Below are 26,117 nucleotides of genomic sequence, written 5' to 3'. Positions count from 1 at the left end.
CTCTAAGGAAGTGTTGCAAGCTCAGGCTGCATTACTCACTGGTTCCGGTATGAAAATGTGTAGGCATGTTTGCAAAGTTCAACATTATGAGGCTACTTAAAATGCTCACATAATGCTTCCCGATTAAATGCAAATACTTGCAGAAGCTTGAAAGCAAGATTGATTATTCTTTCCTTTCAAAATAAAAAGTACACAAAAAAGAATATATGCAACCAGAAAATAAGTGTTTTGCTAAGCTACAGTGCCATTTTAGGTAACGATTACTCTAAGCGTTATTTGGCAGAACGTGTTTTATATATACTAATATTGCCATAAAAAGTAATAATGAAAAAACAGTATAAAGCCAATTTTTTCAAGAATATGGGAAACATGAAAATAAGCGAGCATTGGCAAACGCGAAAATTTGGCATTGGTTGTCAGCTTTTTAGATTTGTCAATACCTGTTTTGTTTTGGCATGGTTTTTGTAAAAGTTATTATTGAGATAGCTGCAGGGCCATCGCCAATAGAAAAGAAAAGAAAAGGAAAGGAAAAAAAAACAACAAAAAAAACAAACACTGGCTAAAAGTAAAAATAAAGCACATAGGGCCAAAGTAGTCCCTTGCAATACTGGAAACTACTTTGTATGCCAATATGTCCCTTGTGAAAGAGCAGAATGTTGTCATTCACAGTGAAGTTAGACACACATGAAGTTATGTGTAAAAATGAAAGGTCTTGGCTAGCACCAGACCTAATTAGGAGCCCAATTCTTAAATAAAGTCAGAAAATTGCACTCGTGGTATATGTCCTTTACGATTAATGACTTTCATGAATTCATAAGAATCTACAGAAGTAGGCCCGGAAAAAGTACTCCTAGAAAAAGGTTGAAAAGCATTTTAGCATGAGCAAATATGCATGTGATCATGTAAAAATCAGACTGCAAATTTACCTTCCCTACAACCCCCTCTTTTGGCACCATGTAAAAGGTTTTACTTCTGCCCTTGTCAGAAGTAAGTTTTCAACCTTTCTCAGTGTGTGAAAAGATTAGAGAAGAGAGCTGGGGAAAAACCTTAAGCATTTTAATGTGCTTAGACTCCAAAGGGATTTCCAAACCAGGAAACCCCACTTCCAGCTACCTCCGGACCCAGTACGTAGATCTGCGGAAAGGTGGCAAATCAGGGCATTGCTAGCATCCATCCCTTCTATTATATGAATCCTGGCATAATCAGCGAGGCTGTTATTAGAGCTCTGAGACAACGAGGATGCTGCCACAGTTTGTCATCTCACTGTAAATCACCAAAGGTATAAGTATTTTCTTTTCTCCCACAGGACAAGTAGATTTACGAAGCCTTTCGTCCAACGGACAAGTAGGTATTTTATAAAGTTCCACAACACTTTAGGGGGCACAAGGAGTCCTGTTACAGTTTTAGCAGTAAAGTGCCACACACTATACACGCCAACCACATGCTGGTGGGAACAAGAAGCACATTAAGTGTATGCATTAGCAACACTGAGAAACCGCTAATGCCTCTTACTGAGAAAAGTACCCCTAAATTAATAAACATTCCGGAGACGCTGGGGCCTAAAGCATGACATTTGATAAGGCAAATGTACATTTATCAACGTGGGACTGATAAGAAAAAAAAAAAAAAAACACACTACAGAATCCGAAGAAAATTGCGTAAGTACAGTTAGCTCTACCAAAGGTCTGAGAATATCAGTGGACATAAAGCAGAGTATCCGCAAAAATTAATGAGAAATTTCAAAGTCTCTAAAGGCATCTTCTCCAAGCCGCCATGTACATGGATATCATCCTTTCACTATGGGGTTCTTACTGTGTGGTGTGGGCACTATTTGCATCTAACATAAGGTTAAAGTGGTACCTCTGCCTGAATGTCCAACAAGCTGCTTGTACTGCTGTTATACACTGAAGCAATGCCCAGGCCAACATAACAACTAGGCCTGCGCAACATTTTCCATTAACCTTGAGTGATTTACAGAATTTATTCCAGGCAAGCACAATTCTTTGCTGCAAAGGACTAGCTTGAGCAGAATATGTCTTGAGAGAGACAGGTTCGAACTGGAATGATATTACATACTCGAAGTTCATTTCGCCTATTTTAACATTTTTTCCTGACATTTCACATAACTCAAGGGAAAAATTGCACAATTTCACACACTGTGTATTCGGAGATAAACGCCACATTCACAAATGCATTGCAGTGGTGTAAATACTATTTTTACATGCAGGCTTCCATGAAAACTCAAACTCAATGGTTTTCTCCAACAATTGTTTTTCCTTGCACTGGAAAAAACAGGGAAACAGCTTAACACTGGTATAAAACTTACTTGCTCTAAATTTCTCTTTTAGCGAATCCAGATCTTCTTTGAGGGCAACCTGCATCCAAACTAACCCAACGCATGCTACTACACAAGCAGCCAGGATAACGAAAGCACACAGAGGATAACAGATCTTGCAGCATCGCAGGTACTCGCCCCTAAGAAAAATAAAAATGTATGCATTTTACCAATTTTTGTTAAATAATTTTCTCAACAACTAACATTTTATGACAATGGCTGCAATAAATAACACGTCTTTCACAACTTATCGAGGGTAAAACTAAGTTATTCAATTGTAGGGACAAAGGGGTGTGGGTGGTTTGAAGAGGCGTGCTTCTGCGAGTTCGAATTCAAGATTATGCATGTAAAATGGGGTTCCACACATTTACAATTCACAATCACATATGTATTGTTTTTAAGCATAGCAAGTTTAAGTGGTGTTCCTAGAATCACACGAGTTTTGAATGAGTCCAAAACTAAAATTAGAACAGAGGCCAATAAACCAAGTTTATACTAGCCTCGTGGTACCTTGAAGAACACTGTGGATATCCGACTGATCCCATCCTTTACAGGATGATGCACTGAGAAAGGGCAACCGTAAATCATTTGTGTGTTTACTTACAAGCAGCTTTCTATGAATCCACCAGCAAACTTCGTTCCCAAAACACATTCTTCACTTGACCCAAGTCTCCTATCGCTAGGTCTAAGTAGAGCGAAACTGTACTCTAGAGCAGATTACACCCATAGGTTTACTAATACTGTGAAAGCACAACAGATTTTGTAGGAAGCTCCACAGATATACTCAATGAATGCCCATTCATAATGTAAGGCCTATCACAGGTCACCAACAATCCTTTCAGAGTTCCTTCTGTGACAGGCTACTTGTGTGCAGGTACCAGGCTGCGCATAATGGCAGTTTCAAATACACAGCCCGCACATCTGTTCAAGTGTAACCAGCCCACTGCCTCTTAGCGTAGCTGCGCAAAAGTAGCATTAACTTAAAAGGCGCACACACGCTCAATTCAATTACTGAGAATTTACTATGAATGAGACCCAGTACAAGAGACTCCCTCAAATTAAAAGTTCAAAAACAGGTAATCTTATTCGCAAAATCCTGTTGGGCTAAATGAGCAGAATACATCTGATTCAGACCTTTATTTTTTCTTTCTTCCTGTCAAGTCATTCCTTTCACTGTTTGTTTTTTCTTCTGCTTTTTTTTCATTTAATTCATTTGATCTTTTTGTTTTCCCCTTTCTTTCCATTCTGCTTTTTATCCTTTCTTCTAAATTATTTTTCTCTTGTTGTCACCTTTGTCTCTCCTTATCTTCTCTCTCAAGAACAAAGGAAAAAAACTGGTCTTTGCGGCCTTCTCTGGTAAACCTTCTGGACACCGCTCTTGTCCTGCTCATGCGGTATTTATGTTATTCAGCCCCTGAAAATCCTTATGTAATTCCTATATTAAGCAGTAGCAAAGAATCGTTTCAATGATAAGAAGTAGCTCTCACTGAAGGAAAGTTGGGCGACATCTTATAGACAATACCAAAACAGAGGCTAAAATAACTAATGTTATACTGGCTTGCTCAACATGAAATAATTTAAGGATAAAATACTGATTCCTCAAAAAAAAAGTGGAGCCCCAGCTCTCTATTAGAGGTTTCTTAGACCCGCACTCCTGACTTTCAATCATGGTGGGTAAAGATGTCTCTCTCTGATAACGTTCGACTAGAATTTATCACCAAAAAATCACTTAGGAAGGATGCCACATTTTAAAAACAATCTAGAAATAATTTTGTTTTTAATAATTAACCTGACCCTCATATGAACTCCAACCTCTAATTCTCTTCAGCCTTGTCTGTTCTCATTTTGATGCAGGAAATACAACTCCAATGCATATAGAGGGTTGCATAGTATTGTACTATATATAAACGTTCCATATATTCATCTTTCCCCAAACACCCCAAAGAAAGTATACTAAGAGATTAGCATAGTGCTTACGTGACAGGAGGCCTCTGTCCCTATTGCCATCCCCAGACCTTCCAGAGATTCTGCATCCACATGTGTAGGGGGGTGGATTGGAATAGAGAAGAGATGGGGCAAATTAGAGAGGGGTGAATCAGAGTGGAGTAGATTGGATTGATTGGAGTGGGGTGGATTGGACTGGAAAGGAGTGGATTGGAGTGGAGTGAGGCAGGTGGATTGGATTGGGGAGGGGTGGACTGAGTAAGGTTGACGGGATTGAACTGGGGTGGATTGGAATGGGTGGAGTGGAGTGGAATGGGGTGGAGTGGAATGGGGTGGGGTGGATTGGATTGGACTGAGGTGAGTGGATTGGGGTGGACTGGAATGCAGTGAGGTGGGTTGGATCGAGTGGGGTGGACTGGAATGGGGTGAGGTGGACTGGAGTGAAATGGATTATTGGAGTGGGGTCAAGTGGACTGGATTGGAGTAGGGTGGATTGTGGTGGAGTAGACTGGAGTGGGATGGGATGGACTGGAGTGTGGAGGATTTGATTGGTGTGTGTTGTGGTGGGTCTGGAGTGGGGAGAATTGGGATGGATTGGACTGGAGTGGGGTGGGTTAAGGTGAATTGGATTGGAGTGGGATGGATTGACGTGGGTGGACTGAACTGGGGTGGTGTGGACTGGATTGAGGTAGAGTGGGATGGATTGGTGTAGAGTAGGGTGGGCTGGAGGGGAGTGGCTTGGAGAAGAGCGGGGCTGACTGAAGTGCAATGGGTAGGAATGGATCAGAGCGGGGTGGACTGGAGCAGAGCGGGGTGGACTGGATTGGGGTATGGTAGAGTGGATTGGAATGGGATGGAATGCATTGAGGTGTGTGGACTAGAGTGGGGTGGGGTGAACTGGATTGAGTGGGATGAATTGGATTGTAATGGGGTGACCTGGATTGGTGTGGAGTGCAGTGGACTGGACTAGTGTGGAGTGGGTTGGATTTGATTAGGGTGTATTAAGGTGGTGTGGGGTGGATTGGGTTGGAGTGGGGAGGATTAAGGTGGACTGGATTGGAGTGGGATGGACTGGAGTGAGGCAGTGGATTGGCGTGGGGTGGATTCGATTGGAGTGGGTGGGGTTTGGACTGGAGTGGGGTGGATTCGATTGGAGTGGGTGGGGGTTGGACTGGAGTGGGATGGGATGGACAGGAGTGGGGTGGGTTGGGCTTGACTGGAGTGGATTGGAGTGAGGTAGATTGTACTGGACTGGAAAGATTGTTTCGGATTGGCGTGTGGCCGACTGTTTTGGACTGGAGCAGATTATTTTTGTTTGCAGTGGGACAGATTGGAGTGGGGCCGATTGTTGTGGATTGCGAGTCGGGCCGATTGTTGTGGATTGCGAGTCGGGCCGATTGTTGTGGATTGCGAGTCGGGCCGATTGTTGTGGATTGAGAGTCGGGCCGATTGTTGTGGATTGAGAGTCGGGCCGATTGTTGTGGATTGAGAGTCGGGCCGATTGTTGTGGATTGAGAGTCGGACCGATTGTTGTGCATTTGAGTTTGGCAGTTTGGAGTGGGGTAGCTTGTGAGGATTGGAGCTAGGTGGATTGGGATGGAGTGGGGTAGATTGGATTGTAGTGTGGCGGATTGGATTGTAGTGTGGTGGACTGGACTGGAGGAGAGCTGACTGTTTTGGAGTGGGGCAGATTGTTTTGGTTTGTAGTGAGACTGAAGTGGGGCAGATTGTTTTTAACTGAGTGGGGTACATTGTTTTGGATTTGAGTGGGGCAGATTGGAGTGAAGCAGACTGTTTTAGATTGAAGTCTGACACATTGTTTTGGTTTGGAGTGGGGCAGATTAGAGTAGGGTGGATTGGGATGGAGTGAAGTGGACTGGATTTGAGTGTGGCAGATTGGTCTGGTGTGGCAGATTAGTTTCATTAGAGTAAGGCAGACTGGAGGAGATTGTTTTGGATTAGAGTGGGGTAGACTGGAGAGGGGGAGATTGTTTTGGATTGGAGTGGAGCAGATTGGTGAGGGGCAGATTGTATTAGTCTGGATCAGATTGTTTTAGATCAGAGTGGGGCACAAAGGTTTAGACTGGAGTGATGCAGATAGTTTTGTATTGGAGTAGGGCGGATAGTTTTGGACTGAATTGGGGCTGATTATTTTGGGGTGGGGTGGGGCAGATTGGTGTGGATTAGAGTGGGGTAGATAGTTTTGGATTGCTGTATTGGAGTGGGGCAGATAGTTTTGGATTGGAGTGGGGCGGATTGTTTAGGATTGGAGTGGGGCAGATTAGAGAGGCAGAATGTTTTGGATTGAGTGGGGCAGACTGTTTTGGATTGTAGTCGGCAGAGTTTTTCGATTGTAGTGGTGCTGACTGGAGTGGGACAGACTGTTTTGGATTGGAGTGGGACAGATTGGAGTGGGGTGGGTTGGGTTGGGGTGGACTGGAGTGAGTGGTTTGGATTTGTGTGTGGTGGACTGAGGTCTACTGCACAATTATGTGTTAAAACAATTAAAAAAAAATACACGTAAGAAATAATGCTGCTTTGAAATATTTAGAACAAGATAATAGTCTTTTTTTTAGAACAGCGCTTGCAAGCCAAAACAAACATGAGTGAAAAGTTAGAAAAGAAGACTTGGCAAAATAAAACAAAAAGTCAACTATAGAAAATACAACTTTGAAATTTTGTTTGTCCTACTGAGCACGTTTTTTTTTTTGCCAGTGACGTGCCTTCTGTTTGCAGGGCGCTACAAGTTAAAAAGAACAAAATAGTACCTCAGTCACGTCGGGAGCAGCAGACAGGCACTGATTAAGTTGAATCAATCAGTGCTTGGTTCCTGATCCACAGACAGGAATGGAAATGGTGCTGTGCTAGCCATGACCAATAACAAGGATGCAAAGAAGAGTGTCAGGCAAGCAAACAAATGATGAGCAACAGGCGGGCACCAAGCCCTTTTCAAATACAACAGCGCCTCACAAGTGATACGCATGCGATAGCGCATGTTATTGCAGGCTCAACCCTAAAGAGGTAAGCATTGGCAAAGCCAATAAGCCTCGACGGAGACATAATGGCTCTGCCAAAGCACTGTGTTTATGCTTAACAGAATCAACAAATGTTGCACAGCATGAAGAAAGGGGGAAAATAAAAGCGCAATCATTTGGGAAGCGCATGCATGGGTCAAGACATGCGCGTGACACGGGCATCATCTTCTTTCAGCTTACCATTGTCCCTTACAAAAAATAAAAAGGAATGTTATAGGGAAAAACATAGGACCAGAAGGGCAGAGAACAACAGGAGGGGGTAGCAGGTTTTTGGGAGTAGGAGGGTAATGGAAAACTGGAAATAAGCACATAAGAGGGAGCAACAAGCAGAGCAGGGGAGATGCACATGAGGGAGAGAACAATATGAGGTAGAAGCACGGGTGGGGGAGCAAGAAACAGTTAAGAGTGAGTATCACAAACTGCTGGAGAGAAGCACACATGGGAAGAAACTGTATAAAAAAGAAAATAAAAAAAAAAGAAACAGGCTCTCTGATGGAGTGTCTAAGCAAAAAAGAAAAAAGTAGTTTGCAAAGGTGAGCAGTGAAAGGACACAAGTAAAGAAGTTATTCTCCAGGGGAGGGACCTAGCAAGCTTTTCAATAAGAAGCAAGTAAGTGAATGACAACAAATGGTAAGCAATCTGTGAACTTTAAGCCCAATTCAAGTTCCTGGTAAGTTGGCAATTTTTATTACACTCTCCCCTACGATACACACAATGTCAGAAACAGGGATTGACCAGAGTCCATACTTCACAATGCAGTGTGCTGGCTATCAGTTCTATGGAATAATTCTCATAGTACCATTAACAAAGAAATGTATATAATCATCTGGGGACTAGAGACTCCATTTCATTTTGCAATGGCACGTCAGAACCCCTTTCAGAAGGCTACAGGACACGCAGGGTATATTGGGCTCAATAGTGGTGGATGAGGACTTTTACTCCTCATGTCCCAGGCCAGACCTACTAAGGATCCTGTGCAATTGGTCCAAGTACCACTCCTGCACTTGACTCTCTGGTAGCTGTGGACGGTACAGGTAGGTGATCAAGACTCATAACTCAAAGTGCAAACAGTACGAACAATAAATCAATGCCCAGTCCAACACTAACCATTATAATAAATGAAGCATTTTAAGTCTGACTATATGCATTTGAAGAGTTAACATTCACGAGCAATAACGTAATTCCTTTGAGGTCGGGGCTCTAGTAGTTGTCAGGCAAATCTGTCCCACCATCTTCCTCATAACATGGTTGGAGTTATTCACCATTCAGTGGTGTTCGCATCCAGGGAATGCTCACCAGTAAGCCATACTAAAGAGTTTCCATTTGACTCTTTAGAAGTCAGTTAAAAGTGTCTATGGTGCCACAGCACCATTAGCAGCTACTGCCCGGGCCTCACAGGCCCCATTCTAGTCTTACCCACTCAAGCGGAATGGAAGCAGTAAATGGTACGGCGCTAATAAGTGCTGGTCCAGTTCGGCAAAGTTAGGGTGCCTGTGGTACTCGCTGCTGCACCTAGCAGGCGCAGGTTCTCTCCCTCAACCACGCTGCCAGTTTGTCCCAAAGATCGGTGCTGCTCCTACTCTGCAAAGACAAGGTAATTTATTCTTTCCTTCATGGAGATTTTTGGGGGGGGAAGAGGGGGATGTGCGGAAGACAATCCTCTGGCTCCTGATTGGAGCCCAGCAAGGGTGTGATCTCAGGCGGAGTCCTTCATGGACCTCGGGGAATCAGTCAGGTGCAGGATTGGTGCGCGGGTGTGGTCCACCGGTCATGGCCGCAAACTTCCATCCAGATAACGAACAGAACTTCTGGCAAGAAGGGTACCGGCAGCACCTTCTGACATACGGGTTTGCTGTGGTATTCACAGCTGAAGAGTAGACTTCACTGGTACACAAATCGTCCTCTCTACCACAGCCCTCCTGGCATACAGAGTAGCCGATTAGGGTGGTAACAAGTGCCAACACGGGGAACAAATAGTTTAACAGGGGCCCACAGGTCACAGCAACAAAGCGTGCAGGCCTGGCACTTCCTGTACAACATTTGAGACACTGCTCAGGTCACAGCGGCCCTCTCATGGCATATGGAAGTGCACATGGGCAATGGCCCAATCGGAGTACAGCCGTTACCTTGCTGAGGGAATACTCTCGGTAGGGATCCCCGATGGTCCTCGTTCCTCCCAGCGATGTCCTCTTCTTCACAGGGAACACTGATCTTGGCAAACCGGCAGGCACTGGTGCTCCAGGGCAGGTGGACCTGGTTTCCCTGGGTGACGTCTCCTCAACCAGCAGGGAGCCTAGCAGGACTTTGCTCCCAGTCCTAGTCAAATGCAGAAGTTTTGCGGCTTCCCCTTCTCCCCACAGTCTGTCTGGCTGCTTGGTGGATGACAACATTTTGGAGTCTCAACCTCCCCTTCTTATAGTCTTTTTTCAGGTTATGGCACACACACATGATCTAGGTTTGCCTGTGGCACAGAAATCAGCATTAGGGATCCAGACAACAGTACGTTGGCACTCAAGGCGGGGGTACATGTCCTTGACCGCGCATAGGACTTTCTCGTTCCAACAGCACACAATTATATAAGCACCCATTTTGAAGTCAAGTATTCTGTTTGTGGATGTTGTGAAAGGAGTTTGAAATGGGTTTGATTGAGGAGGACTGTAAATCAAAAGACCTTAACTCAAAGCCCACTACATTCAGGATTCCACATCTAGGAGGACAAAATAATGCGTCTGAATTAATCATGCTAAGAATAAATTGCAATGTAAGAAACCAGATACTTATACACATAAAGTGCTGGTTAAAAAAGCATTTGCAATGCAATAGGCCTCGCGTTTCCTCGAGTTAGAGCTATTAGCATTGTAAATTCTTAACAGAACTTTTCTTGCCACATAAATTGAAAATAAAAAGTAAAACAGTTGACATAAGCAAGCCGATTCAAAGCGCCACAGCCGCCGTGAGCGCAAAAGGGAGACACAAAAGGAAAAAGAAGTTCGCTCGCAGTGAAACGTATTGGCAATCGTGCAATTATCCATGTAACAGGGTCGATGACCAAGGCAGTACCAACACTTCGCCAAAGAGGGACAAACGTAAAGCATTTACCAATGATAACAAAGGATTTTTTTAAAGGCAAGCCCATGAACGATAGCGATGGGCATGGTTAAAAGCCCACAGATAGATTACAACATGTCAGAGCGCTTGCACGCTCGACCTAATAAAATGGAAACGTTGGCTGGTCTGGCAAGAAGACAGAAAGGACATGATCCCGTAGCCTTCACATTATCCACAAAAATATAAGATAAGCGGAGCTCGCCTCCATCTGAAACCGATCTGGTCACATTAATCAAGAGTGAGTATCTGCAAATACTAGACTCTGCAATGTTGTAAGCGCGGTGGGAGTAAACACAGAAATCCCAACTGGCCCATCAGAGCTTCGTACTAGGCAAAGATGACAGTACCCAGGGATGGAATGCACTCTGACTGGAGAAGTCAGGTAATAAGCACTGGCAAAGCCAATAGGTCTTTCCTATGCAAGAGCCAATGGCTTTGCTAATGTGTTTAGTCATGTTGTACACCAAAGTGGCTGCTGTTCAGCATGGCATATAGCTTGTGGCATAGAGGAGAGTCACATGGAGTGTGGTAGAGTGGAATGGCGAAGAGTGGAGTAGAGGGTTGTAGAGTGGGGTGGCAGAATGTTTCCTGTATTGGAGTGCCACAGTGTGGAGTGGCATACATTGGAGTAGCACAGAGGAGAGTGGAGTGGACTGGTGTAGAGCGCACTGGCACAATTTAGCAGCATACGATGGAGCATCATAGAATACTGATGGTGTAGAGTGGGGCAGGGGGTGCAGAGTAGAGTGCCGCAGAGGACAGTGGTGCAGAGTAGAACTGAGTGGCGGAGTGCAGTGGCACACAGTGGTGCAAACTACAGTATTGCGCAGAGTGGAGTACAGTTCAGTGGCGGAGAGTGCATTGTTGCAGAATACAGTGCAGTGGCATAGAGTGCAGTGACAGAGTGCGGTTGTGCAGAAAGCATTGGAGTAGAGTGCAGTTGTTAAGAGTAGAGTTGGCATAAAGTACAGTAGCATAGAGTGGAGTTAGGCAGAGTGGAGCGCAGTGCCGTAGACTGTTTCAGAGTGGAGTGGTGCAGGGTAGAGTGCAGTTGCGTAGAGTAGCATAGAATGTATTGGTGTAAAGTGCAGAGTAGATTAGAATTGCATACAGTGGAATGGCGTAGAGTGCAGGGGCACAGATTTGAGTGTTACAGAGTAAAGTGCATTGAGGTAGAGTGTACTGGCATAGTGTGCAGTGTCAGAGTGCAGTGTTGCAGAGTGGCGCAGAGTACATTGGTGTTATGAGGAATTGTGCAGAGTAGATTTGTGTGGCCTAGACTGGAGTGGTGTAGAGTGCAGTATTGAAGGGTGTAGAGTAGAGCAGCAAAGAGTGCAGTGGTATAGAGTAGAGTGGTAGAGGGTAGAGTACAGAAGCACAGAGTGGAGTGGTGTGGAGTGGTGTAGGGCAGAGTATGCATGGTATGGTAGCATACAGACAACACATTTTCAATTGAAATGGCCATTACATTGGCACAGACATAGAGCTTTAATAATTAAACTATACAGTGCACAAGCGAAAATGTGTGGAAATTGCATTACCTAGTGTAATGATTTGTTTTGATCATATTAAAATATTTGTTTTCAACACGCTTCAGAAATAAATAAAAAAATGTGTTTCATTTGTGTTCCTAATTCTGATGTTCTGAAATATACATTGTTCATTTAAATGTTGTCTGTGCTAGAAAAGAAAAAAAAAAACCTCTTTACAGCCCCCAGTATCCAGCGAGACTGACAAACAAACCCTCTCCCTTTGAATTCAGAGAAACTAAACAAGCACCCTTGAAAGAAAGCACCTGATATTTTACCTTGGTCTTTGCATACCCAGCAAATGTGACAAGATAAGAACAAGATTTAAAGGCTTGTTTACAGAAAGGGAGTTTGTGAAAAAATACCGTAGACATGGTTCAGGCAACGGGAGGGCCAAACTGAACCTGGAATGCCTAAAGCAAAAAACATAAGTTAATAGAACACCAGAAACTTTGAGTCACAAACCACAAAGCCAATGGCAATCAACAGGTGGAATACATTCCTAAGTCAACCTTCTTTAAGTTCCCGAAATGTCTTTAGCAAACCAGACAGCTGTGCTGTCTGGTGGGCTGCAATGTAAAAGGCTCCTAGGACAGGTGGACTCCAGCATCGACAACTGCACAACCCCCAGTGCACCAAACTATTACCCGGGCTGAAGCTGAGACACACTATAGGTGGCTGAAGAGCCCCAACTAGGGCTAACCGGTCCTAGGTTGATTGTGTTCCGGGTCAGGGAGGGCCTGGCCTGGCAGTTAGGGCTGGACTGTTCCCATGAGGAGCAGATTCAACTGATTTGCATAAGGCTGGGTCCAGACTGAGGGTGGCAGAGTGAGCAAAAAAATACAGAAAACGATGGATTGGGATGCAGCTGTGAGCGACTGTCAGTTGCTGAGGTCAATTCAGGCATTCTATCCATCACTTTGTTGTTTTTGCTAAGGCACACCTGTAAGCGTGCCTACGGAGCAGCAACACAAAGCCTGAGCACAGGTCTGCTGTCATGTGGACATAAAAAGGCAGTGGATGGAGGTGAGGTGGAGGGCCTGAGTTGAGGATCGGAGAAGGGAATGATTTCTTGTTTGCGTTTTTGCTCACATGTAGTTGAAGCCCTTTGCCCTCTCCCCAGCTCTCCATGTCAAATAAATCCCTCTGATAAACGGAAGTGTTAGTCTATCTATCAAACTAATTTGACTGAAATCCACGGGATGTTGCTGTGGAGGGGACTGTGCTTGGGGAGGTGGGACAGAAGTAGGGCTCCCTGGTGAGCCAAAAGCCCATCTGTAGTGACTTTCTGACTAGCAAGAGGCATGCAGTTTCAGGTTAGTCCCCCCTTGAAGATCAGTTCTCTGAAACAAACAGATTGCAGGAGGAGGAGAAGTAGTAGTACTCTTAAGAACTGAGCATTTGCATGGGGACAATATGAGATATGGCCTGACCCCATAGCAAAGGCATTAGAATCAATATGCCCACGTTGAAATAAGAGGTGCATGGCGTGTTAACTAATGACGCCCAATTTCAATAGAAGGCATGCCACAGCAAAGTACTGTGAATACTCAGAGTTCAATGCACACAGCTCTCAATAAAAGGGGACCTCCTCTGAAGCTTCCAAGCTTTAAATTTTAACTCAAGAAAGAAATAAAGACAGATAATGTCACAAGTTTGACAGACTTGAAGGGAGACCTTATCTCTAAAATAGAAAACCTCATAAAAACCCTACATTCAGGATTTAAGAGGCTTAAGCCAGGATGGATAACAATGGAAGAAAGGATCTGCTTTGTTAAACAAAATGGTCAACCTGAAAGTGCATGCAGAGGAATCAACACTAAGCTTTGAAAACACAGAAAATAGGTCTAATTGGGACAATATCTGTCTCAAGTGTCTAAAAGAGAGTGCAGGATACCAATGTATAACATTTTGTCATGGGTCTCTTTACCCCCACCTTGAGAGGTGAACAGATGGAAATCAGGATTGAAACAGCAAATGAGAAGGATAAATGAGAAGGCCCAGAGACTCATTAGTAAAACTCCACAGCTTAAAAAAAAAAAAAAAAAAAAAGAGAGAATTCTGGAAGCACGTTGAGGAAAAGATAAGTGAATCAGGAACATTAGTGTTTATGGTTTCAGGACGCTGTGGCAGCAGCCCGACAGTGATGACTGAAGTGTCAGTCTATCACCAACAAATTATGATGGGAACGCAAAAGTTATAAATGGACCAATCCCTTTGCCATTGTTTCAAGTATCAAAATGCAATGCACCACTTCTCAGAGAGAGGAGCACACCTAATTGCCATTCACCCACAAGTATCAGATGGCTCCCGGGTCTAAGCAGAAGGTACGCAGACCACATGGAAGAGACAACGCATCCTGAACCCTGGTTCAGACCAATAGGCAATGGCAAAGAGAGGAAAGACCATGCGAGAGGCAAGCAAATAATAAAAACCAAAAACCTCTGTGACTGCCCGAGTTGTGTATGGCATACAGATAATTGGACTGTCTGGAAAATCAACAAAATAGACAGGTTCATAACTAATTTAATTTATATGTCATCTACTACATTCATCCAGAATCAACCACAGAGATGAGTTCAGAGAGTATTTTCATTTCGCTTAGAGGCCCCAGGGAATCCTGGGTCGCGTCACTTGTCCAATGTAGTATAGTGATCCACGTTATGACGGGCCACTATGACTCAATCCTAGAGTGCAAGGTCCATAGTACACGCTGATCCCCATGCTTCACATTTAATGGTTCATAATGTTTACTGTTCTATTTTCCAAGGGCTAGGGGGCCAACAGGTAACATGGAATATGACAAATATAAAGGGGAGCTATGGTAAAAGTGAAGTATCATTCAATTGCATGACATGGAATATAGTGACAATTGTTTCTCTTCAGACAGAACTATCACCAGCCTTTCACATAAACCTAGTGCTAATGAAACAAACTAGTGTCACCTAAGGGCTTAATTCTCTCAACAAGCATATTAAAATATGCCAGTTTTTGTGTAAAAAAAATACAATGTAGTAACATTACAAGCATCTCATTTACACCGGCGAGATAAATGCAGGGTTCGACAAAGACAGTACGCTTTACCACGTTGCTCACCGGCAAGAACTAAGTATAGTGGGGTAACCCTATCCTGCTACAAATTACAGAGCTTTAAAACTACTGAACAGAACTCAGACAGATAAAGAAGGGACTAGGTACATTACAGTTAAAAGTCATCTACAGGGAACACACAACATTGGCTACAATCTACGCATTGCACACAGGACAAGACTATTTTTTAAATCTCCATTCACGATACCCTACTAGACTTGGTGATTGGAGCTAGAAAAGCGGAAACTGTCCTTAACCTGGTATGGGATCATATTAAAGATAGAGCAGGGAAATACAGCACACTATGGATGCTTCTCCCACAAGCTTAAAAGCACACTGTATTCACTGGGATTACAAGACTCCTGTAGAGAAAAACATGAGAATCAGATAGATTACTATGCCTTCTCCTATACCCAAAGGACATAATTTAGAATACATTGCACTCTGATGAATAACATTCGTCCACAACACTCGAATACTCCCAGTAACAATCTCCGATCATGCACGAGTAAAGCTCAACTTAGCTTGGGACTCCAGATCGCCAAAATCAATTAGAAGGTACTTTTTATATAGTATTAACTAGAGACTCAGCCTTGAAAGAGGGGTTAAAAACGCACATTGTGGAATATTTCCAACATAGTCCAGCTGAGAGGAGCCATGCAAGCATATGCGATGCCTTTAAACTACCACGAGAGTAAAGTGAATAGGGATGACGGCAAACCCCAAGCATTAAGAGTCAAGAACATTTAGAATCCTTCCAATAACAGAACACACATTAGCAATACCAATAAGCCTGGCTTTAAAGGAACGTAGTATGGTAATGTTAAGCATAACAAGTACATTTCATGGACGTCTTTATACCATAAAGTGTGAGGGAGGGAGAGTTCTGTGTAATCAGTGCTGCCAGAGAAACAAGGTGACCTGCCCTCCCTTTAGCATCCTCATCTCTTGCCAACATTTTGAAAACACTCAAACTGTCACCCACTATAACCACTCAATCATGTACATGACTTTCTTCTTTATCTCAATCCTCAAAGCCAGAAAGTCTAGTTGTTGCAACACAACTCCCAATGGTCTAGTTCATGCTACAGAATGATGAACCACGATTTGTCCACTTACTTGAGTACCCACAAACAGACCTTTATTATAGAAATAGAACCAGCATATTGTTTATCTATGACATATGATGCATAAATGATCAGCTACCCAAAATATAGACATTCAGAAATGATAAGTGCATGAACATTTATAGTGTTTAGCAAAATGCATACAGAATTATTTTCATATCTGCTTTAGTGCAAGTTTATTATCACATTTGCTTCATTTTGAAAATAAATAAAAGTATAATGAAAATGTATCCACCGCATTCAGTAGCTGTTTTAAATCACGATTTCTAAAGTAACTTACAAAACACATGTTTAATGGCGGGGAACAAAAGGATACAAACGCAAAACAACGAAAACAATACCTTATTGAATGCTCAGTATTCAAATGTCATTAAATGCTCGGACACTGCGAATTCCCTTGGGATAGATATGAATATATATATATATATATATATATCCCATGGATAAAACAGCTGCATCCTGAACTGACGACAGTTTTGTTTTGAAACAATGCTTCATTGTGAAGTGAGTAAAAATACATCCTTATTTCAAAGCAGAATATAGAATAAAGCATGCACACCTTAAAAAGTGGCAAAGAATATACGTTAAAGAGGCCCCTTTAAATATGAAATGCAGCCAGGAAACAGTGTCAACTTTGACTTGCTTCTTAGGGATAGTCAACATTAATTTAATGGAACCTCAATTATTAGAAGGTAGATATCCATCCGAAAGTTTGTATTCCCGTTGAATGGAGTTTTAGTTTAAAGCACGTGTTTAACTACTGGGTGTACATTATAATGAGCGTTAGGAAAAATACACTGCTTTTCTAAATATTGACCATCTCAAATCAGTGAAACAACCCAAGTGATCAAAACATACATACCATAGATGGATAAAAGGGACAAGGCTACATTTGTCGCTTGCGCTCTTCTTCAGTGCACTTAAACAAGGAACGGCAAAGATCGCAACTTTGTGACCTACAGTCTTTGGCAATGGTTTTTAGCCATGCAGCACAGCATCGCCAATGCTGTGCAGTGTGGAAAAAGCTTACAAATGAAAAAAGCAGCCTTTGATGCAAGTGCTGCCTCATTTTGTAGGCACATGCACCAGACCTGTAAGCACTTACAAAATGACAGGTGTTTTTCTTGTCCTTTCAGTTACCAACTGGAGTTTGAACAGTAACTAAAAAGAAAAAAAAAAGTTCAAATATGTTTTTATTCAAAGCGAGCAGGAGTGGGTAGGAGTGGAAACCACACAGTGGAAGCCAAAGTGACAAGAGGGAAGGATGGAAGACGCCAAATCAACACAGTGGGTGAGAGTGTAGCCAAAGCAACATGAGAGAAGCCAAAGATACATGAGTGAGGGCTGGACGGACAAGAAAGCACCACAAAGGGTGCGGAAGGGCAACAAGAAGCACACAGGAAAGAGCAACAGGTAGGAGGTCAAGGAAAAGCAGTAGGGTAGGGGAGAGCTACACAGGGTGCAAGGAGAGAACATTACACAAAGATGACAGAAAACACATGCACCCTGATGGAGTGCTTAACAGGAAAGAAAGGTACAGCTTGAACAGAAAGCAGTGGAAGAAGAGACGCCAGTCAATCAAAGCAACAGTACAATGGCGATGCTCCATGAAAGGGACATTCACAAGATTACCTAGATGTGACACTAGTAAGAAGCAGGCAAATGAGATTGACAAGTAAGACAGCCAATGGTAAGCAATAGGCAGGCTCCAAGCACCTCTCTGTGTACTTGGTAAGCCCCAGTAAGCTTTTCAACAGACCGTACAATCGCTATCTAGTAGGCTTGACCCAAAAAAGATCTGCCTTCCAGCTCAACGTTGTCACCTGAACAAGCCAAGTGACAACACTCACTTTGCTGTCTTTCCAAAGATGCAGCCACAACCTTAGTCAAAGGGATAGATTCTGGGCCTCATTACGAGGCTGGTGGTCTTGAGACCGCCTGCCTTGCGGTAGCGGTCAGAACCTTGGTTTCCCCCCCCACAGGAAAGTCGTAATTGGTCGGGTGGGGAGGTTGCCAGTATGGCGGCAACCTCTGTGTTGGATGTTCGGCAGACGGGTTATCCTGTCAGCTGAACTCTTAATCAGGCCCTCTATCTTGCCCAATGTCAGTGTAAACAATCACCAATTAATAGCGACGGCCCTTTTGGCAAGTTTCTCTCAAATATTAACAGGCCTAATTCGTATACTAATGTGTTACAAAATCAAGAAGGATCACATCAAGAAAAACTAAGCACATTAATTGAGACTAATCCATCAAAAATATATATATATATATATTTTTTTTTTAGAATAGCAAAGATACTGCAGTCTCCATTAACAGTGTAAATTGGCTCTTCAAAGTATGGAAATATTCATGACACTCACCGTAGTACAAAAGAAGTATTCTTCTTCATCTATTCATGTGAGATACAATCTCTTTACAGACATGTATGACCCTTTTTGAAATTGTTCAGATTTGGCCCTACTGCAGCCCATACACAAAAAAAATGTTTTGTACCAAGCTCCATCAACATAAATACAGACAAACATAAAATGTGGGAAAAGACGCCCTTTCCTCTGCTTCCGTTTAATTAGCCTCTGAACAGACTTAACAATGGCGATCCAAGACTTGGCCTCTTTAAAAATGAACGGATATGATCAAAAAAGTAATGCAGTGCGGAAATACACACACGGATTCAGACTTCAGTGAGAAGTAAAATTATGTGGGTAAGGTTGGTCTGCATCAGGGTTAATGGAAAACATTATTCCTAACTTTAGCAGAAGTAACTTGGTGGTTTGTCAGTATTTTGATAATTTCTACTTGTACAGCCTTGGCCCTCTGAGATTTGTTGTTATTAGGTGATCTTGTTCTTTAGGCCTACACCCTAGCACCTATTCAGAAAAAGCCATGTTACTGCTGGTCCAAACCTAGCCCCTGATTACCTGAAGATTAATCATCAAAACTAAATACTTTTAACTGAACCCTTATTGTGAAGGTACTTTGATGAGGGCTGTAGGCTAGACAATAAATGTAACCATAACACTCACGAAAGAAATCCTCTATACCTACAGGATGTCATAATCCACTGACACATCCCACAATACCCGACAACTGTCTGGGAAAGTGTTAAATCTAAAGTAAAATGTTTGCTGTTTTCTTTAAAATGACTCCGAACTGAAACAACCACTTTACAGCTGCCTGAGGAGCAGATCCAATCCAGTCACTCTGCAAACCTTCTGTTCAAATGCAGGCTCAGTGCAGCAGCCTGACCTCCCCAGCTCCATAAATCCTGACATTTTGTGTTACAGGCTGGCCTTTCATGCAACATGTGGAAGGCAGGCGATATAATGAAAAACCAAAGAATAAAGCCTCATCTTCATTCACACCTGCCAAACAATGACCTATTACTGCGTTTTTGCAGATTAGTTGGGAGTGTTGGGGAGAAACAGAGCTCTACTCAACAGCCTCGCCACCCTCAGCCTCAGACAGCTGATCACAGCGCCCACGCACATCGCAGGACACACATTGGACCCCATCACCTCAAGTAACCGGTTTTACCATTGAGACCATTTCCAACCGAGACAGGACTGACCACCGCTGCCTACACTTCACCATCACTGCACGCAGTAGCCGCATCCGCACCTCGAGGACCCCACCACAGAAAATGGAATGAAATAACCAACAAGCAACTCACCACAACTCTCGCCAAATCCTTGCCACCTCACCCAGATGACACCAACACCGTAGCATGCAGTCTCAACACATGGATCACCGAATGCACCAACACTCTAGCCCCCCTTCCGTCTGACATCGGCCAAGCGCATACCAAAGAAAGCCAGATGGTTAACCACCGCAATACAAGAATCCAAACGCACCCCTAGGTGCCTAGAATAAAAGATGGAGGAATAGCCAAACCAGTGAAGATCTCGCCTCCTTCAGAGCCACAACCGCCAACGACACAACACAAGAAACACAAGAAAGAACGCACTCCGGGAACGCATCAACTCCTCCACACACAACCCGAAGGAACTTTTCTCAATCACCAACGAGTTAACAAATCCCCCCCTCCGAAGCCACCAGCATCCCCCCCCCAATCGCAAGACCTCTAGCACAAACTCGCCACCTTCTTCCACCGCAAGATCCAAGACATCTACGACAGCTTCCTCCTGGAAAACAAACCCAGCATCAGAACCAACGACCGACCCACCCCCCCAGAACCCACCAAGACCATCCACAGCTGGTCCACGCTCACCAAGGAGGAAACCGAAAGCATCATGAACAGCACCCACTCCGGAGCCCCCCACGGACCTTTTCCCGGACCACATCTACGTCAGAGCCAGCAGATCCATCGCTCCTGAGCTAAAGTACTGGAGAAAGCCATCAACGCACAACTATGAAATTTTGTCAAGGTCAACAACTCTCTGGACAGCTCTCAGACTGGGTTCCACAGCACAGAGGCTGCTATTCTTACAGCCACCGATGACATCCGATCACTTCTAGACCATAGCCACACCACAGGACTCATACTCCTAGACCTCTCAGCAGCCTTCGTCGATACAGTCTCCCACAGGACACAGTGCACCAGACTCCATGACATAGGAATCCGCAGAACAGCCCTGAAATGGATCCACTGCTTCCTCTCCGGAAGGACTCAGAGGGTCAGGCTCCCTCCCTACACATCTAAACCAGCAGGAGTAAGCTGTGGAGTTCCCGAACGATCCTCTCTGAGGCCACCTTGTTTCAAGATATACATGCCCCCTCCATTGTCAAAAGCCACAGAATGAACATCGTGTCATACGCAGATGACGTACAACTCATAATTTCCCTCACTGAAGACACGGCCAAAAGGACTCTCCACACAGAAGTGGAATCCGTCACCACCCGGATGAGAGAAAGCTGCCTCAAGCTCAACTCTGACAAGACAGAGCTCATCATCTTCGGAAACGATACCTCAGCATGGTACGACTCCTGGTGGCCCACATCTCTCAGCACCCCGCCTTCACCGACTGAGCACGCCTGCAACCTACGCATCATCCTCGACTCCTCCCTATCTATCATCCGATAGGTAAGCTCAGTCACCTCCTCCTGCTGGCACACCGTCCGCCAACTCCGTAAAGTTTTCAAAAAGGATCTCAGCAGACTGCCGTAAGACAGTCGCCCACACTTACGGCAACGCTCTCTACGCCGGCACCTCATCCAGAACATCGCTGCCAGACTAGCCTTTAACCTCCCACACCAAGAACATATTTACCAGCACCTGCGGACCATCCACTGACTCCTGACAGGAAAATAAATCACCTTCAAGCTACTCACCCACATGTTCAAAGCCATAAACAACGTCTGACTGACATACTTGAACCACTGCGTCTCCTTCCACGCCTCCGCCAGAGCCCTCCGCTCAACTAGCTCTGGCCCCTATCCCTTGCATTGGAAAAACCACTGTTGGAGGTCGATCGTTCAGCTACATCGCAGCAAAGAGCCGGAACAACCTGCCCCTAGACCTCAGACAAAACCCATTGCTCACCACCTTCAGGAAGAATCTCAAGATGTGGCTCTTCAGATGAGCCACCCTTACCTCTCCCCCCAGCGCCTTGAGACCCTCACAGGTGAGTAGTCGCACTTTACAAAAACAGATTGATTGATGTAAAGGTGCACACAGCATAGAGGACAGAGAAAGAAAACACACACTCCAATAGAGTTCTCAAAGAAAAAAGAAAAATAATTCTCTGATGTGTACCATGGAAAGATACAAGCCATCCAATCAAAAGGATGGTAAAGAAGTTATGCTCTAGAGCAGTGGTTCCTAACCTTTTGACTTCTCTGGACCCCCACTTTATCATTACTGGAACCTGGGGACCCCATTGCATAATTATTGGAATCTTGTGACCCTCCACTGAGTCATTACTGAAAGCTGGGGGACCTAATCTGTTAATATTATTTAATTTTCTGACCAGTCGCGGACCCCCAGAGGAGACTTCACGGACCCCCCCCAGGGGTCCAAGGACCACAGGTTGGGAACCACTGCTCTAGAGCAGGATCCATATAAGACGAAGGAATGCTACTGAATAAAAACCAAACAAATAAGACTTATTAAAAAGCAAACAAATTATAAGAAATTGGCTTGATCCAAAGCCCACTCTAAGTTTTTGTACTGTGGAATATGTCAGACAATGGGCAGTTAAAAGCTATCTCTAGGGAAGACATAAAATGATACTCAAAATAAATAAGGAATTTAACAGACCTTGCTGCCTGCGGTTCAGTTCTGCCATACTTTCTTAAGACTTCTTTGAAAGCATAAATATGATCTGCCATGATAGGATTATTAACATTTGCTGAAAGATTACAGATCTTGTTTTCCCTCAGTAACCCACCAACAGAGATGCACCCAAGCTAACCTTCCTCCAGACCCAATGAAAACTGATGTACTCCCAATACACATACCTGAATCAAGGTTCCCCCACCCCCAACCTCAATCCCTGCCCGGTTGACATTCTGAAGTTATTTCATCCTGGCTCTTGAAACACCCTCCGAGACACATATCTAATAGTTAAGTATTTTGCCTAAAAAATTAACTAGCCCAGGTATTTGTTTTTTAATAGGTATCCAAGGTTGGTCCTACAGAGTGAAGAGAAATATAGTTTTATCTCACTTGTCCTGCAGCTGCTAAGATTTTGGAAGGCTGTGTGGCCAAAACACATAGGTATGCATCTTGAACAATTTTAGATGTGCCTCAGGACACAGCATCCAAAATGGCCCTACCAGCTGACCAGGGCAACCTCCCGATGATAGACTAATGGTGATTTCAGGTCCTGGTTTTGCTCACCTTGGTAGCAGTAGTTGGCATTGTAGATAACCTGTCTGTTGGATTCACTACAGGATACTGGGATTTCCGATTCAACCTATTCCTGGTTCAGTTCTTTCTTCTCTAATCTCATGCAGTCAGTTTTCGGTCCATGTTTTCGGCTCAGTCTTCGTCCTGTGGTATTTAGGATACCTAAAACCTCAACCTTTTGACATCTACATTGAGCTAGTGACACAACGCGCCTACTAAAAATGGATTTAACTCTTACATGTATGCTGAGGATTCCCAGTTCATTATTAAGCTGATTGAGATAACATGTCAGCTATATATATATGGCTTTCCATTAAATAAACAGAAGACAAACACTCTGCATTTGAATGACTTATTTCCATTAACCCACTTGTTTTCATTCAAATTATGGTCATCCATAGGCTTGACATTTGTGAGTGTGACAGTTTGGTGTGGCATTTGAGCAAATTGATGACAAATTGTCACAATGACAGTCTGGCTATCAACCCAGCCTTAGCCCAAATACGAAAAATAATGTAAAGCAATGCTGGCATTGTGAAAGGATAGTAAAATATAGCTATATTCAGATTTGACTGCTAGGCACCAAAGAAAATGCATAGCAGTGCAAACGTCCCTGAGAATTAAAAAACAGAAATGGTAGAAAACAGAGCTACAAAGCCTTTAACTTCCAAAAAGCCCTTTGTTAGGCGCTGGGAAACGACTAGATGGTTGTGCAGTGGGTTAACAGACTGCATAATATGACACATTCAACCACCGTTGGGCCAACAGAGGACTAAACACTCAGTCATGGGAGTGCATCAAGGCCCCCTATGCATGCGAGGGAGAGGCAAGAGACGACAAAGCCCAAGGAAAGCTTACTATGCATCCTCTCTTGGAACATTACAGGAACAAATTACGAACTTTGTGATGAAGCACCCCCGGCAAACTGGGGAAAATACGAGATTATCGCGCCTCAAGAGACTTGGCTGATTAACCTAGTCCAATTGGCTGGTTATGTGCTCCATCACGTCGAGGCCAGGAAATCACACTGATTTGAGAGCCCGAAAAGCGGCCTTGCTGTATGTGTCAAAGCACTAAAAGCAACCTCATAACAACTAACTCTGCTCCCAATTCACAAATAGTCAAGTTTACTACGCAAAACAAACAGTCCAGAAGAACAGTAATATTTAATGTTTATGTGCACCCTAATGTACAAAAAAAAGTCTGCACTTTAACAAAAAAAAACTAACCTGAGATAAAGGAAATAAGTTTTACAAACCGTACCTGGGAAATGCTTGACAGGAGACTTAAAAACTAATTTACTTTACATCACAGATGAAGATGAGCACTTGGCAGCTGCGAATGCAGTTTGGTCGGTTATGCCACAGGCTGGCCACCCGGGTAAAACGCCCTGACCTAAACAGCAAAAAACTAGTCACTGCCCTGGAACATCTGGGTTGGTGTGTAATCAAACAGCAGAACACAGGATGACAATCCCCCTAGATTCACGCATTATGGTGTGAATTCAAGATCAGTAATAGACTATTCAATCCTCTCTCTGCCACTATTAAAATACTTAAGGAAATATAGTGTCAAATACACAATGTGAGGTGATCACTCATATCAGCATCTTGAGCTGAATTTGAATCCACCAAGAGATGTGGCCGCGCAAGTGGAAATAGGAAACCTAAACATAACCAGTCTGAAGTGAATAAGATGGACACGCCTCTCTCTACCAAGGTTGTGTAACAATGCAAAAGATATACGGAGTCTAGTACTGCAACCAATAGTACCATAAAGGAAGTTTGGACATCCTTCTCAACAAGGCTGCTAACATGTGGCCCTGTTCTAAATTCAACCAGAAGGGATGCGGACAAGCATACGGTTTGCCCGATGGGAAAGTTCCCAAACTTGAGAAATTAGTTAAGACGGTCAGCTAGGAATGCTAGAAAACCCAATGCCATAAACTGCCCTTGGGGGAGAAAAAAAAAACAAAAAAAAAAAAAAAAAACTTAAGGGACCGATACAAACACAACTTTGGGAAGATCAGAAAGCTATCTTCGATGATTTCTGGACAAGGTTACTATTTGACACCTAACAACTAAATACCAAAGCTTGCTGGGATACCATAAATGGTATCAGTAGAGACACAAATGTATCTTCTCAAGCGTGCCGGAGAAAGCTTGGGTAGTGTATCTGACCAAGACATTTACCAAGGGCCCGCAAACCAGACACCTAATACAAGAACAAAGCAGCAACCTGCTGGATATCCACAACCCATATAGTATCCCAGATTGTTCAACTGCTACAGTCAGTCAATATTATACATCAGCAAAGGAGGCAAAAGTGATAAGGGTAGGACAAAAAGACGAATCACCAGGTCAAAATAGCATCCTACAGGCAATCCACAAGCTCGACCCTGATTATTGGGCAAACCCTTTATCGGCATTATATAATGAGGTGGAAGAAACTGGCACAATCCCAAGTAGCTGAAGAGGGTCAATAACAAACTAGATCTTCAAGGGTGGAGATAAGTCTAATCAAACAAACTACAGGGGAATTGCACTTATTGATTCAGAAGCCAAATACTATGCAAACTAATCCTGGAGGACATAGTAAAATAGTCAAACAACAATAACCTTGTTCCAATCAACCAGACAGGATTCCGGAGAGGATTCGAATATACAAATATCCTAGCCGGGAAAGCAATTGCTGACAAATGTAAGTACTTAAAGAAAAAGCGTCATCTATGCTTTATAGATTTGAAAGCAGCATTTAATTGTGTGGACCACTTCTGTGGGGAAAGCTTAGGCACTGGTGACTACCAAACAAAATGCTGGGCGCCATTGAGCGGTTATATACATGCATTTGGATTCAAGTTAAACTGGTGGACGGTTAAAGGTTATCAAGGGGAATTCCAAAAATAGTGGGCCTCCAGCAAGGGTGCATTTTAGCCCCACACTTGTTCAACTTGTTTATGGCTGACTTGTCACTAAGGCCTGATCAGGTAAATTCCCACCCACCAAGACTGGGTCCACCAATTCTGACTCACCTCTCTTACGGGAATGATATTGTCTTACTTAGCCCAAAAAAAAAGTGGGTCTGCAGTGATAACTTACAGAATTAGCAGAACACGCCAAAGCAAATAAATTAGAAATA

General features: G+C 43.6%; 1 protein-coding gene across 2 annotated transcripts in view; it reads right to left on the bottom strand.

Moving 5' to 3' along the window:
- Positions 1–26,117, bottom strand: part of EFCAB14 (EF-hand calcium binding domain 14) — a 245,390-nt gene that overhangs the window by 193,027 nt on the left and 26,246 nt on the right. For both annotated transcript variants that reach the window (XM_069232726.1, XM_069232727.1), the window contains exon 2: positions 2,327–2,475. In XM_069232726.1, coding sequence (XP_069088827.1) covers positions 2,327–2,475 — 149 coding nt within the window. The remainder of the gene's footprint in view (positions 1–2,326; positions 2,476–26,117) is intronic.

This window comes from Pleurodeles waltl, chromosome 4_2, assembly GCF_031143425.1.
Source record: "Pleurodeles waltl isolate 20211129_DDA chromosome 4_2, aPleWal1.hap1.20221129, whole genome shotgun sequence".
NCBI lineage: Eukaryota > Metazoa > Chordata > Amphibia > Caudata > Salamandridae > Pleurodeles > Pleurodeles waltl.
The sequence above is the reverse complement of the archived record's forward strand: the minus strand, read 5'-3'. Positions and strand labels throughout refer to the sequence as shown.